The following is a 14,550-nucleotide window of genomic DNA, read 5'->3' as shown; positions in this document are numbered from 1 at the left end:
TACTACAGTTATCTCGACCATATTTGAGAAGGCTGAAGGAACCAACACATTTTAATAATTACCTATTTAGAATCCATAAAGAGAACCTCAAGTTTTCCTAAAATTTATTACAATCCCAAAAAAGGGCTATAAAGATTCCAAGAGTTTAGCTTATGAATGAGATATGCAGTTTTCAATAAAATTATGCAATAAAAACGTCAATGAATAGCAAATATTAACCTCTACTCAATTGTTCAAATTATCATCAACTTCTGAGAATTCTACGTCCATTCTTACTACTTTACTTCAGGTCACTATCAGCTCTTGCCTGAATTACTGCAGCAGTCCCTTAATCCACATTTACATGCCTATCCGTTCTCCACACAATAGCTAATGAAAACTATCTAACTACAAAAGGAAAGTTCAAACTTTCAGGGCTTTATGATCTGACCCCATCATGTTTTCCTGGCTTCATCCTTTACCACCAATATATGTACACTCACTCAAAATATAAACACCAAGAAAGTGTGTCCTCCCATATACACGGAATAGATCTCAGCCATACTCAACTTGCTCTGGGAGTATGCAGGTCCCCCAAAGCAACAGCTGCCCATAAAGCTTCTGCATATGCTGCTTCCACTGACTAGATTGTTCTCCCCACTCTCACTTCCTTTTCACTCTCACTCACCCTGAAGTCTCAATTTAAATATCGAGTTCTCTTTGATACCTTCTTTGTTCAATTCCTTCTCTCCAAACCTCATCTGATGAGCCATAACATCTCTTATTTAGCCTTCACCTAGCAATTCTCACTCTGAATCATAATTGTCTATTTATCCAACTTTCTGCCATAATATTATGTAAGCTTTCCAAGGGTAGGGGATGATGTCTTATTCACTACTGTGTTCTTAGTATCTAACTCAATGCCTGATCCACAACAGAAACTGAACAAACTTGCTTAGTGAATACTGTGATAGGTACTTTATTCAGAGAGGACATATAGCAGTTTTGAAAATCTTTATTAAAGAAATAACATACTTGTCTTTCCAACTCTTGTCCTGTTATGCCAGCCTCTACATGAGCTGTCAGATTGTTCTCATCAACCCAGAGGATGCGATTCTGTTGCAAAAGAAGAAAGGAGTCTCATTTCCATGAACAAACACTTTCTCAGGAAATATAACTTTCTACTCAAAGCAGCAAGTGACAGGATAGAAATTAAACAAGTAGGGTTACCCACAGCTCCACTTATCCTTGACTACACAACATGACAGACACAGTAACATAGGCAGTGTATTATACAGGAGTTGGTTTAAAACAGGCATTCAAAAAGGGAGGAAGAAGGTTTCAGATAAAATGAGACAAAGAAACCACCAAAAGCGACTGTGGCTTTGTCTGAATCCCCAAACAAATGAACTATAAAATAAAGACAATTTTGAGACAGCTGGAAAATGAATGTCGACTGGATATTAAATAATATAAGGAATTACTTTTAATTTTTCCAGAAGTGATAATATGGTGAGAAAGTGTCCTTTTTAAAATAAACACACAAGAAATATTTGGGTGTAAAGTAGCATACTATCAGAATTTGCTTTAAAAATATTAGAGAAGAAAAGATAAAGCCAATAAGACAAAATGTTAATAATTATTTACTCCAGAGAATAGGAATAATATTCTCTCTATTTTAATGCTTGAAAACATTTTAAACTAATAAAATAAATAAATTTAAAATTTTTTATTATAATAAAGGAATATGTAACCAGGAATATTGTTGAGTATACAAAGATTAAGTTCATATCCAAATTAAAATTTTAACATGGCACAAAGGCAAACTTTTGGACCACAGTGAGTCAAAAGTTTAAAAAATAATCCTAGAATCTGTTAGTCCATTATTAACTTTAAGTTAATACTAAAATTAATTAGCTTCTCCATTCTTCCAAAAGCAAAAATGCAACAGTATTAGTAAAAATTTGGGGAACAAGTAAGTCCTAGTGATTCAAATTAACATTAACTAATATTATTTGCTTTTTAACAATACAAATCAGGTCAACTACTGTATCAATATTCCAATCCATCCTTCTCAAATTGCCAATTTCACATGTCAATTTGATAGAATCCATCAAGATGTATAACAGAGTAAGAGTGAACTTAGCTTTTGAAGATCTGAAGACAAAGGTAAAATGCTATGATGAAAAAAATTTTAAACAAAATGGACAATATACCTTTTTAAAAATAACTAAGACTGAGCCATAAAGACAACTTTTAAAACCAAATGTTATCTTCAAATACATTTTCAATTATTATATACCATTTGCGAAGTGTCCAAAGAAATAATTGTTCTTGTCTCATCTGCAGGACACATCAGGCCATATGAAACACTTGTTCCTCCTGCCAAAAGAGGAAACAATAACTATGCTTAAATACCTTATTTTTAGCTACAATTCTAGGGTAAATCCCTAATACAAAATAAACAGATAGGCCAGCTAGGAAATATTACCTATTTCTACTTTGCAAAATGTAATTTGCAAATACTAACATACTAAAAGCAAACTTACCTTTATTTTATGGTGCATGCCAAAATGAAGAAATATTATGGAGCTGAAAGCAATGGGATATGGCTCCATCCCCTGGGCACACTCAAGTGAAGCCCCTAGCAATTTGTGGAACTCCAAAAACATGATTAGAAAAGTTCTAATCTAATGATTACTGTTGACAGATAGCTTAAAAGAAAAAATACTCATCCTGTACAACTAGAGATACCATTACCTCCTTTCTACCGTATTTAAGAGGTTCATTGGTCATTTAAAATATTATATTCCTATACAAATAGGCTTTAATAAATTTGAATATAAACAAGTTAAAACTGCCCAGATTACATAATATTCAAAAACAAATTTATATGTTCTTTGCTGAAAAGTGACTTTAATATAGAATAAGTAATACATAGAAGAATTTAAACAATGTATCGCTGTTTTCCTTTAACATTTATTGTCAAAGGAAAAATGATTTTTGATACCAAAACAGAACAATACAGTGTTCTCAGTTCTTAACTACATCTGTATCATCATACAGCAGAATAAACTTTTAACTGGCACTTCCATACATTTTTGGATAGAACACATGTGGCAGTCACCTTGAAAACAAGGTAAGAATTTATAGAGGGTGCTGATCTACAAGGTTCCACTTAATTTCACAAGGTAAGACAACGTTAGGAACATGCCTGTGATTAGTAACCACTATATGCTTGTTAAAGTCATTTGAAATCAAAAAAAATATTTCATTAAAAGTGGCATTGTAATGCATTTTTTGTACAAATTCAACATAAAGTATCAGCTGAAGATAGTATCTGGAACTTCTGATTTGCAGGGGTCCCATTTCCAGTCCATCAATGCCATTTCAGTCAGTGAAGGCAATTTTCTTTGGCTTGTGTAAGTTGTTCAAACAATGTGGTTGATGAACGATCAAGAGGGATTAAATTTGTCTTAAAATGTAAAATAATTTTAGTTTTCAGTAATGAAAGATATTATTGATTTGGTCATCACTGTCCTGGTTGATCTTTTATGCTGAATAGCACTCCTTCTCAAAGGTTTATGTTGGTTATAGTTAGCCTTTGAAAAATAATATTCTCTCTATTAAGATAAAGGTTAAAAAGTAATTACTAAAGGAGGAACATTTTCTTATTTAGGCATTAAGTCATAGCTTCAAATTAGGGTCCATACGGAAAAGAAGCCATGGACCAAGGATAAATCTTGTCTCAAGCAGCTTAGGTAGATCTATTCAGAACAGAAATGAGCAGCCTAAACCAATTTTTCAGAATAACCATATCATAATTATAAGAATGTTTGTTTTCAGTGGGATAGCACAAATGTTTAAAATACAAATATTTTAAATAAATCAAATTAACATCATATTAAAGTTCAAAAGGCACAATACCTACCACCAATTGGTATGATACAAAGGTTATATTTGCACGCTAGATTCACAATCTTAACTACATCATCATGACATGCTGTTGAAAAAAGGGAAAATAAATTAATCACAGGGTCATGAATAAAATCTGAGTAACCCTGCAATTCAAGAATCTACAAAGTTCTTTAGTGTCTAAACTTTTCCTTCATTTATTCACTCATTAACACATTAAGTAGCTATATTAAAGCAGTTTATTATCTTTTTAACTTTTCATTTTAAATAATTTCATACTTCAAAAAAGTTGCAAAAATGGTAGAGACTTTCCTTCACTCAGTAACTGCAAATATTAATATCTTATGTAACTACAAAGATCAAAACCAAGCAATTGACACTGATACAATACTACTGATTAATCAACAGACCATATTAAAATTTGCCAATTGTTCCACTAATGTCCTCTTTTGTGGGCCAGCATCTTACACTGCATTTTAGTTGTCACGTCTCCTTAGCCTCCTTTAATCTAAAATAGCTCCTTAGTCTATCTTCTGACCTTAACACTTCTGAAGAGCACTGGTCAGTTATTTCATAGAATGTCCCTCAATTTGGGTTTGCTTGTTTCCTTATGATTAAATTCAGGTTATACATTTCAGCAGGAATTCCACAGAAGTAAAGTGCCTTTATCAGCACATTATATCTGGAGGCACATGATGGAAACAAATCTCATTTCTGGTAATATTAACTTTCATCATTTAGTTATACAGTATAGCCATCTCTCACTATCCACAGGGAATTGGTTCTAGTATCCCCACAGATACCAAATTCTGGGAAACTCAGGTCCCTTAAGGAAAATGGCATAGTATTTGCATATAACCTATGTGCATCCTTCTGTATACTTTAAATTGTCTCTAGATCACTTATAATACCTGATACAATATAAACGCTATGTCAATAGTTGTAAATGTAAATGCTATGTAAGCAGTTGCTGGCGTGTGGCCTTTCTGGATTTTTTTTTCCCAAATACTTCTGAACAGTATTGGTTGAATCTACAGATACAGAACTCTCGGATATGAAGGGCCAACTGTTAGGTTTCTCCATATAAGAACATAATAATTAACGAGAATCTTATGGGGAGATACTTAGACTACATAAATAAGACGTTTCTCATACTTCCACCCACTAATTTTCACATCCACTGATGATTATTGTTTTTTAAACAAAATTTTAATTATATGTAATACATTGCATATGAGTTTCTTTCTACTGTACACAACTGAAGGGTATTCTTCAGTGTAAAAGTTACATAAATAACAAAAACCTGACTGCAGAAGACTTTAAATACCAAGCAAGAGGTGCTAAGACTCAATTTGACTAGCAATAGGGAATTAAGGAGCAGAACAATGTGGCAAACAGAGTGTTTTAGAAAGATCAATCTCCTGACAGATTACTAAATAGTACAGAGAGAAAAACTATGAAGCAAAGAAACCACGCAAAAATCAAATATTACTTGCTTAGGATGAGAAATAAGGATACAAAGGAAAATATACAAATATACTCACTTATGAAAGTAAAACTACTGTTCTATTAAAGTTGTAATTATCATTTCTCAAGTTTTCTTAAAGCTAGGAATATGTCATTTACATCATTCCAAATTTAATAAAAATCCATTTTCAAACTTTCAGATTAAGCTTACAAAAGCTTACTGTTTGCGGTAAAAAATTTTAATAAATGGAATACTAGGTCATTAATAATTAATAAAATACCCAAAGATGTCTGTTAAAAACCTTTAACAAAGTAAAGCTATTTCTAGGCGTATCACCTAATCAGAAGCTTTCTGACCATGTTATTTGACACAGCACTCCCTCATCCCACCGCCCACACTATTTGTGCTCCATCTTTTTACTGTGTCTTATTTTTCTTTATATCATTTATCACCATTCAACATATTAAATATTTATTTACTGTTCTGTCTCCCTGTACCAATTTAATTATATAGCACCTGACAATAGGGATTTTTGTTTTGTTCACTGCCTATCTTCAATACCTCATAACAGTACCTAGCATGTATTTTCACAGGACTAAAGTTTAGGTATTTAAACTGCTGAAAACAATGCATAAATACCAAATTAAATAATTGGAAGTATTGCTAAAGGAGACTTTAGTTTTATAAATATACTTATCACAGACAACATATAATATGCAAGTAACTACTTGTCCAAATTAAAAGTAGAAATAGCCACACTGTGTAAAGGTCACAATGGTGACAAATCCTGGTTTAAGGATGACTCTAAATCAGGAAAGTTACATATATTATAAGTTCTTACTCTTAGACAAGCCCTCAGCATTCTATTAAAGCAACATGTAGAATTCAGATTCAGATCACAGACAGACTTAAAGACATCCACAATGATAGATTTCCTAGGTATGTATATATCTACCTGGTGTATAGATATTCAGACTGCAAGATGAGAAAGCCACCCCTACTCTATGGAATACCACATTGTCTCAAACTGCCATATTCTCTCAAAACTTGCCCTCATGAAAGAAAAACTTGAACTTTATTACCAATAGGAAGTTTACATTAAAGTTAATCAGAGGCCTCAGTGAATTGACAGCCTGTTGGAAAACAAACTATTTAACCAAGAAGTCTTTATACTGGAAGATTCAACAGATTAAAATTACAAACTTGATTCAGACACCAATACACTACTCATACAGATTCCTGAAGTATGGAACAAGATGGCAAAGAGAATATTTTAGAAAAATTCACCTGTCAACAGTGTATGGGACTAGGAGGGCAAAAAACTTGAGGTATAAGAACTGTTAGAGCTATTGAAAAAATCCAGATATGCACTGATAAGGGCCTGAATTGGAAATTGGGATGGGGAAAAAAAAAAAAAAGGAAGGCCAAGATTGTGAGAGAACTCACCAAATGGGAAGGATCTGACAGAGCAAAGAAACTTCTGTGTAGCAATTAACATTGCATGTTTCCTAAATCTGGGCTTTTAAAAATATTTGGATTTCTTAAAGTAAGACACATATTTCCATTATGGTAATCACTAGTATTTTAATATTCAGACACATAAAGAAAATATCTGGAAAGCATTCTTTAAAGTTCTAATCAAGATATATAAAAGGATAGTCTATTAGGTTTCTTATGGGAAATGAAAATTGAGAAATTTCCTTTCATTTTTTTCTAGTAAAAAATGGAATGAATCTTTCTCAAATCTTGGTAAAGAAGTAGCCTAAAGCTACTAAAAACCAGGCAGGCAAAACAAAAGTATTTCTCCTGTTGAGAATATCTTTTTCTTTTTTGGGGGAATGGCTAAATTTCTATACTAAATGAACATAGGAAAAAAAGACCTATTTCATCACTATTCCAAATACACAGAAGAATATACATCACAAATATCAGGAAAGTAATTTCATCCTAACTACAAATGCTCCTGCATTTTCTTCCTATGTATGTCACCGTCCCTCCTATCCCCAAATTAAAGTAGGATTTTTCCCTGAGATACTCCTTGCAAAGGAAAAGGATCATATCTAAGAATTGAGAGTCCATGAATGAAGCCATTTTTTGAAAAATAAAATACCCCATATACTCCTTTTATGAAATCTGAAAAAGAAAGAGTCAGAAGATCCATAGAATTTTTTAAAAAGGTAATTATGGACAGTAAGGAACAATGTAACTATTCTGTTTTAAATTTCTGCTAAAAGAGATGCTTATAAAAAAACCATATGTATAATATAGGGCCTAGTCATCAGCAAGAGCAAAATAACAACAGAAACCTTATCAACCCTATAGCTCAAGCCAAATTCCTAAATGAAATTAATTTCTCAAAGTTTAATTATTTATATCAAAGACAATATATGTATTAAACAACCTGTTTCCCCATTTGAACACCATATATTTTAGCCCACAATTTGATAACAAATTACTATTATTAATTTGCAGTAATCAATTATGTTAATTAAGTTTCTATACATCTGAATATATCATTGATTGATAATAATTTCATTAAATTTTCATATAAACCAAAAATATATTTTTCTACTGACCTCCCAAAATGTTCACATTTTAAATGAAGACTTAATCATTAAAAACAAAATCAATCATTAAAGTCAACCATTAAGGGTGATCAGACCAAGAAAGAATTATATGACCTTTATTAAACTCTAAAAAAATATTTTTTATATTTTTAAACATATTTTAAAATATTTTCTCCATGTTTTACAAAGTATACAGTTAAAAAGCACATATTTCCAGAACTAAATTTACTTAAGATTTAACGATACTAAATTAATGATACAAAGAAAAAAAAAGAACTTACTTGGCCATAAAACTATATCAGGAATTCGCTGAAACATTCCTTCCCTGAGCAAAAATATCTCATGAAGACAATGACCTGTTTTGTCATTAAAAAAGAAAATGTAAAAAAATCATAAGTTATAGGACATTTGAAAATTAAAAATAAATAGCACTTATATAAAGTTGCTTACCATGAGCTCTAAATACTCGATCATCTGCTTCTTGTGAATATGAAATATTAGTTTCTTTAAGGTCATGAAGAAAATCTTCACTTACAATAGAAGGAGGTGTATCACTAGGATTTAAGGATGCCTAGAAAATAAAAGTGGTTTCTTTGACGTATTTCTAGAAAATAAATTTTGAATACCTATGCTAGGGAGAATGACTATAAAATGTAAATTTTTTTACATCCAAATTAACACAGAAGCATAGGAAAATTACAAATATTACACATGCGCATCAGCTTTGTGACAATAACAAAGTACAAATGGTCTGGTTAACCACATTCTGTAACATAAGTCATAAAAGCCTTATGTTTTCTCTTTTGCCTCTATGTCCCAGCTTTTCATTATTTCTAAAGATTACAATCAGGAACAAGGAGAATAGCCAATTCTCAAAAATCTTCAACTTTAGACTAGGGACACTGGGGGAAAGATACTTAAACTTTTGCATTATCTACATTTTTACCTGTAGATAAAATGTATCATTTCTTTTTATCATTTTTAAATGATCAGCCAAAAGCCTCACAGTAAGTAATGAACCCATTTTTACAGGATTGCTTTAAAACTCACAACATAATTACAAACTTGATACTTAATTTCAGCTAACAGGTAACTTGAAAAGTAAATCCTCAACTTTTTAAAGATAAGTCACCCAACTTCTGTGAGCCTTGGCTTCTTCAGCTGTTAAATGAGATTATCACCATCAAATTTATACTACCATAAGGAAGGAGTGTTAAATGTGCTAGTTTTTGTGAAAAGCTCCTATTATCAAGCCTAACAAATAGGAAGAGTTCTATAAATGACTAACCAAATCAAATCTGCTATGAAAAGAAAAGCTGTAATATAGTATTTGGAAAAAAGAAAATATAAGAATGTGTAAATATATGATACTTACATAGTCTTTCAGTATCTTATTAATGTTCTATACTTAATATTCAATTATATAATAAATATTTCTTGAGTGTGTGCTATAGGACCCTGGTGATACAGCAGTGAGTTAAACAGCAAAAAAAAATCTTGACCTCATGGAATTAACCCTCTAGTAGAAGGAAATGACTAAAAGAACCTCAACAAAACATACAGATTAGTATTTTGTTACATTATTGAAAATTGAAAGGGCTCAAAAACAGAAGAAAAAAAAAAGTGCTTGTAAAACTGGTGAAATTTCTGAATATGGTATGTAGACTCCATCAGTTCCAAAAAAGGTAATCACAAACAGTCAAAACAGAAGAAGAATTAGGAAACAGAAAAGATCTTTAAAGAAAAGTTAAAAGAATTTGGTTTGGGAGGAGTAGGAATTAGTTGTGCAGCCTAATTAATACTAGAATAAAATGTAACTTGTGGATTTATAAATAAACCAAACAAGCACTCATTGAATACCTACATCCTTAATAATATGTTGGATATAGTGGAGAATATAGTATAAGCCACAGTCCCCGTGCTTAACCGAAGTTATACTCAGCTAGAGGGATATGCAGAATACCATGCCATAGCAAGTAATAAGAATGAATAATAAAAATCATAATTATATAAAGAAATGCTAACTATTTCATTAGTTTAATATATATACAATTTAAAGTTTTCTAAGCCCCCCTCTCAGAATCGTGATACTACATGAGAAAACTAAAATTCTCTATCAGTCATATCTTAATCAAATTTTTATTTTTCAATCTTCAAATATTCTAAATATTTTGATATTAGATGTAACATTACATTTTTATTTTAAATTATTCTATACTAATGTTAGGTTATTGTCAGTCCATTACATAACCTAAAAATAGCAGCAACTTAGTGTTCTCACAGAATTAATTCATTTGAACTTCACCACTACCTGTGAGACACAGAATAGACAGTTATTATTTTCACTTCTCCAATTAGGATAACTGAGGTTCAAAGAGGATTAAAAATTTGCCTGATAGATCTCAGATAAATTCTGAGATTAGGTCTAGATCTGGGATGCTAAAAAAAAAAGAAAAAAAAAATCACCCCTAGAAAGCCTACAAGGTCAGTACAACTAATAAACTTCTTAACTTCTTATTTACTTACTTTAGAGGTAGTTTTATGCTCCAGACTTGCTCCAAGGGTATTTTGGATCCACTCTTTAAAAGTTGGCAAAATCATGCCACTAAGAGGGTACCTAAGGTAAAAAGAAGGTAAAATATTAAAGTATCTTCATTTAAATTCAAATCTTGGGTTCTGCTTCTAGTAATGGTCAAGCAATTCCTATCAAACCAACTCTCCCACACATAACTATAAGCTCTGGAAAAAAACAAAACAAAGAAAACCCAACTATTTGAGGGCAGTATAGATAGCCAAAAAGCAGGCAAAAATTAGGGGTAAGGGAGTATGATAGACTTGGAAGACAGAAACTGCACTACATGAGTTTCCAGTTTTGTTTTATTTTTTTAAACAGGTTTTAGCCTGAGGGAAAGCCCCAGCTAGTACCACAAAAGGAAAGAAGAATGCAGAAAACCTACAATCTTCCTGGTTTGAAAAACCACTGAACACAGCATCTGGAAAGAGTACAGTAAAATCACACAAAAGGTGTCAGTCAGAGAGGGACCTATATATAAACACTGTCCAAATGTCTGGCTGACTCTGAATTACACATGCATGCAGCCGACTCTAAGCAGCATAGCTAAGCTTAAAAGAACTGAACAGACAATTTAGCTGCTCACCACCACAGAAGGAAACGAGATCAGTCAAGTTAATTGCTCGATTAAAAAAAAAAAGGCTCCTTCAGAAGAATATAACAGAATCCAGTTTCCACAATACCCAGTGTCTACAACATATCCTTAACAATGTCCAAGACACACTTCAAAATTACTAGGATGAACAAATAAGAAAGCATGTACTAAGTAAGCATTGTAGGTCACATAGAATTGGTATTATAATATGATTTCTGTTATTAAGAAACTTACAGCCTAGTTTGGTCAAAGCTACAATGTCATTTAATTTGTAGAGTAAACATATGGGCAGGAAACATGTATTTTACCAGAAAGCTAAATGCCCATACCAATTGCTGAAACAGGACAACTACTAAATAGATCTCTACCATGACTGAAAATTGGTTTGAGAACTTTAAGAATTATTTTTGTTGTAAAATATAAGGTGAAATCAATTTACCACCTTTCCTTAAGACTGAAGTATACTATATTACAGAAGATACAAAACCAGACCAAGTTTCAAGACCAATGAAATCACTCTATATGGAAAGAAAATTCTGTGAACCTAAATATCCAAGAAGGCAGTGCACATCAGAATTTAAGGTGACAAAAGACAATCTCTCCATATACAAGTTTCTAGTATATGAGATATTATTCTGTTTAAAACATAAAACACTCAACATTTAGAACACTGGCAAATTTAATTTCAACTAGAAATTCCTTCTACACGAATTAATTTCTCAACTAAGCTTTCATCAACGTGCTGCCCAGCCACACTAAAGGATGGGAATGAGAAAGCAGAGAATATTTATTTTTCCAATAAAAAAGCAAATGTGAAATATATATCTTCATACCTTTATTTAAATTAGTTACTAATTACTATTCTTGAGGTTTTATTTCAGGTACAAAGTACATTTAAGTAAAAAAAATATATATATATATATATATATATGGCAAAGAAATAGAATTTCTCCAAAGAAATAAAACTTTCCTTGTTGATATTTCAATATATTAACATATCATGTAAGATAAAAAAATATAGTAATGCCTAATATATAAGTCAAAGTGCAATACTGGAACAGATTCATGATATAGCTAATCCAATTTTTTACCTAGTCTCATTTTTTATATTTATTTTTAGAGCTAGCATTCAAGTATTATACATTTGTACTCAACGCCCTTTCAAGTTATATCAAAATTCAATAGACAAACCCAAAATACCAGCTTTGGCTGGGTCAGTGTTGCTTAAAATCTACTAAGAACTGGTTTTACAATTCCACCTGCATTTGGAACAGTAACAATACACAAATTCTTTAGAATTCTTATCAACACATTACCAAAAATATCTTAGAAAGTGAGTTATCACACAATGATTGATCTTTCTTATCACTTCTGCCCTACTAGAGCTCAGAAAACTAATTTTAAAAATACTGTTTATATTCACACAGACCTTCCATAATAACCCAACCCAAATTAAATTCCCAGTCTTAAACATGGAGTTACTTTGAACAAGCCAATGTTGTGGGGATTGGGTGGTGGGTTAACTATAGGCATTTTGGATCCTGATTCAAACAAACTACCTATAAAATGACATTTTTTCAGACAATTAGAGAAATGTGAATGTGAACTGGATAATCAGATACTATAAAATTTCTGTTATTTGGGGGAGTATGATAATGGTATTATATAAATGGTTAGGTCCTTATTTTTTAAGGGATACATATGTAATTATTTAGAAGTAACATGACAATGTCAGAATTTGATATACAACAGAAAAAGAAAAGCAATTATGGAAAAATGTTAACTTTTCAATCAAGGGAGGAGTCATTATATTATCCTATTTTTATGTATGTCTACTATTTACTGTTATATTTATTATTTATGTTTAAAATTTTGCATAGAAAGAGAAAAAAAGGAATAAAACAAAGAATAAACTAGTTACCTTTTCCCAGTCAACTCAATTTGTCCTTTCTTATTGAAGAAAAACTTGGAATCATTATATCCCCATCCATTCCATTTCATAACTTCTTGCCTAGTAACAGAAAAAAATACTTAAATGAGATCTATGGTAGGCATCTCAAAACTGAATAGTGTATATTTGACTATTAACCTTCACAATCATTTAAAAGACCTTAGCCCACTAATATGTTGTTTTAAATAAAATTAATACATATCAAATGTCTATATATCAATATTTCTAAATATAGAATCACTCTGATAAGCAGCATCTGCTTCATTAAGGGCTACAATCACTAAATTTAATGCATTCAAAGGAAAAAGAAAGAAGAACAAAGGAGAAAAATATTCTTAGAGTATAAGTATGCTTCATTTTGTACATGGTGCAAGTCTACATTACAGGATGGCCTAAAAATTTTGCAATTAAAATTCACTTGAACAGAAACCAAATGTTTGCATATATTAGAAAAACCACAACTATTAATCTTCTGCTATGATGAAAAAGACCAATTTACAAAGTAGGTTCACTGGCAATGACACTACTAGTAGTAGGCACTTTTAATAAAGTAGATTAAAAATCTGAGTGCTGGCTTTACATTCTAAATCTTTCAATTTCCATGTAAATACCAACATCTACCTTGACCTACATACTAACATTAATATTAAGTTAATGACCATACCAGTTTTCAGTGTTCAAAAATAACATGTTACTTTTAATTTCCAAAATGCCAGTATTTCACAGTCTTAAACATCATTTTCATCAAAATCAGTGACTCACTCATTCAATTTTACACATTATTACAGAAGAATTAGGTCCATGCAGAACACAATTAGCAACCACATTAAAGTACCGTTTCAGCATTTATTACATATATTAATTAGCATGATGCCCTAGTATATTTGGGCTACTGAAGTAAACTGATGGTGAATATTCTTATTGCAAATTCAATGATGTAGTTTATGATGAAAATACCTGCAGAAAACTCTTCTCTATGCATAAAGTTATTTGCTGCATTAAAATTTCAAAATTCATCACAAGAAAAAAAAACCTATAACTGTGTGGTAATGAATGTTAACTAGACTTACAGCAATCAATTCACAATATATACAAATACTGAATCATTATGTTGTACACCTGAAACTAATACAACGCTACATGTCAATTTTACCTCAATTTTTAAAAAAATTCAAAATAAACAAAAATATGCTCATTAGAAAGTTTTAATTCTCCTTAATTCTCAAGGAAGAAAATGACAACTGAAAACAAATTTTTTATTACAATCATTAATTCTTCTTCCAGTTCAAAGGCTTTTCAAACAAGTGGAACACTAACATGATAACAACTGAACCAGATACAGGTCATTAATTGTGCACTGAAATCCCTGTCAATGCATAAAATTTTGAAAAAAGAAACTAGGAATGAGCTCTTTTAAATTACAGTTTGCTATCAATAAAAATTATAGTCTCTATACAAAAACAAATTGTTCAAAAACATCTTAAACAGTATCAGTCCAGAGAC

The 14,550-nt window shown here is 31.2% G+C and overlaps 1 protein-coding gene across 2 annotated transcripts in view; it reads right to left on the bottom strand.

Moving 5' to 3' along the window:
- AGPS (alkylglycerone phosphate synthase) overlaps positions 1–14,550 on the bottom strand; it is a 114,998-nt gene that overhangs the window by 74,407 nt on the left and 26,041 nt on the right. For both annotated transcript variants that reach the window (XM_006210205.3, XM_072961209.1), the window contains exons 2-8: positions 13,018–13,107; positions 10,456–10,546; positions 8,380–8,500; positions 8,211–8,285; positions 3,911–3,982; positions 2,282–2,361; positions 1,015–1,095 (exon numbers count right to left, since the gene is read on the bottom strand). In XM_006210205.3, coding sequence (XP_006210267.2) covers positions 1,015–1,095; positions 2,282–2,361; positions 3,911–3,982; positions 8,211–8,285; positions 8,380–8,500; positions 10,456–10,546; positions 13,018–13,107 — 610 coding nt within the window. The remainder of the gene's footprint in view (positions 1–1,014; positions 1,096–2,281; positions 2,362–3,910; positions 3,983–8,210; positions 8,286–8,379; positions 8,501–10,455; positions 10,547–13,017; positions 13,108–14,550) is intronic.

This window comes from Vicugna pacos, chromosome 5 (genome assembly GCF_048564905.1).
Source record: "Vicugna pacos chromosome 5, VicPac4, whole genome shotgun sequence".
NCBI lineage: Eukaryota > Metazoa > Chordata > Mammalia > Artiodactyla > Camelidae > Vicugna > Vicugna pacos.
Note: the sequence above shows the minus strand (reverse complement) of the source record. Positions and strands in the feature narration are given on the sequence as shown.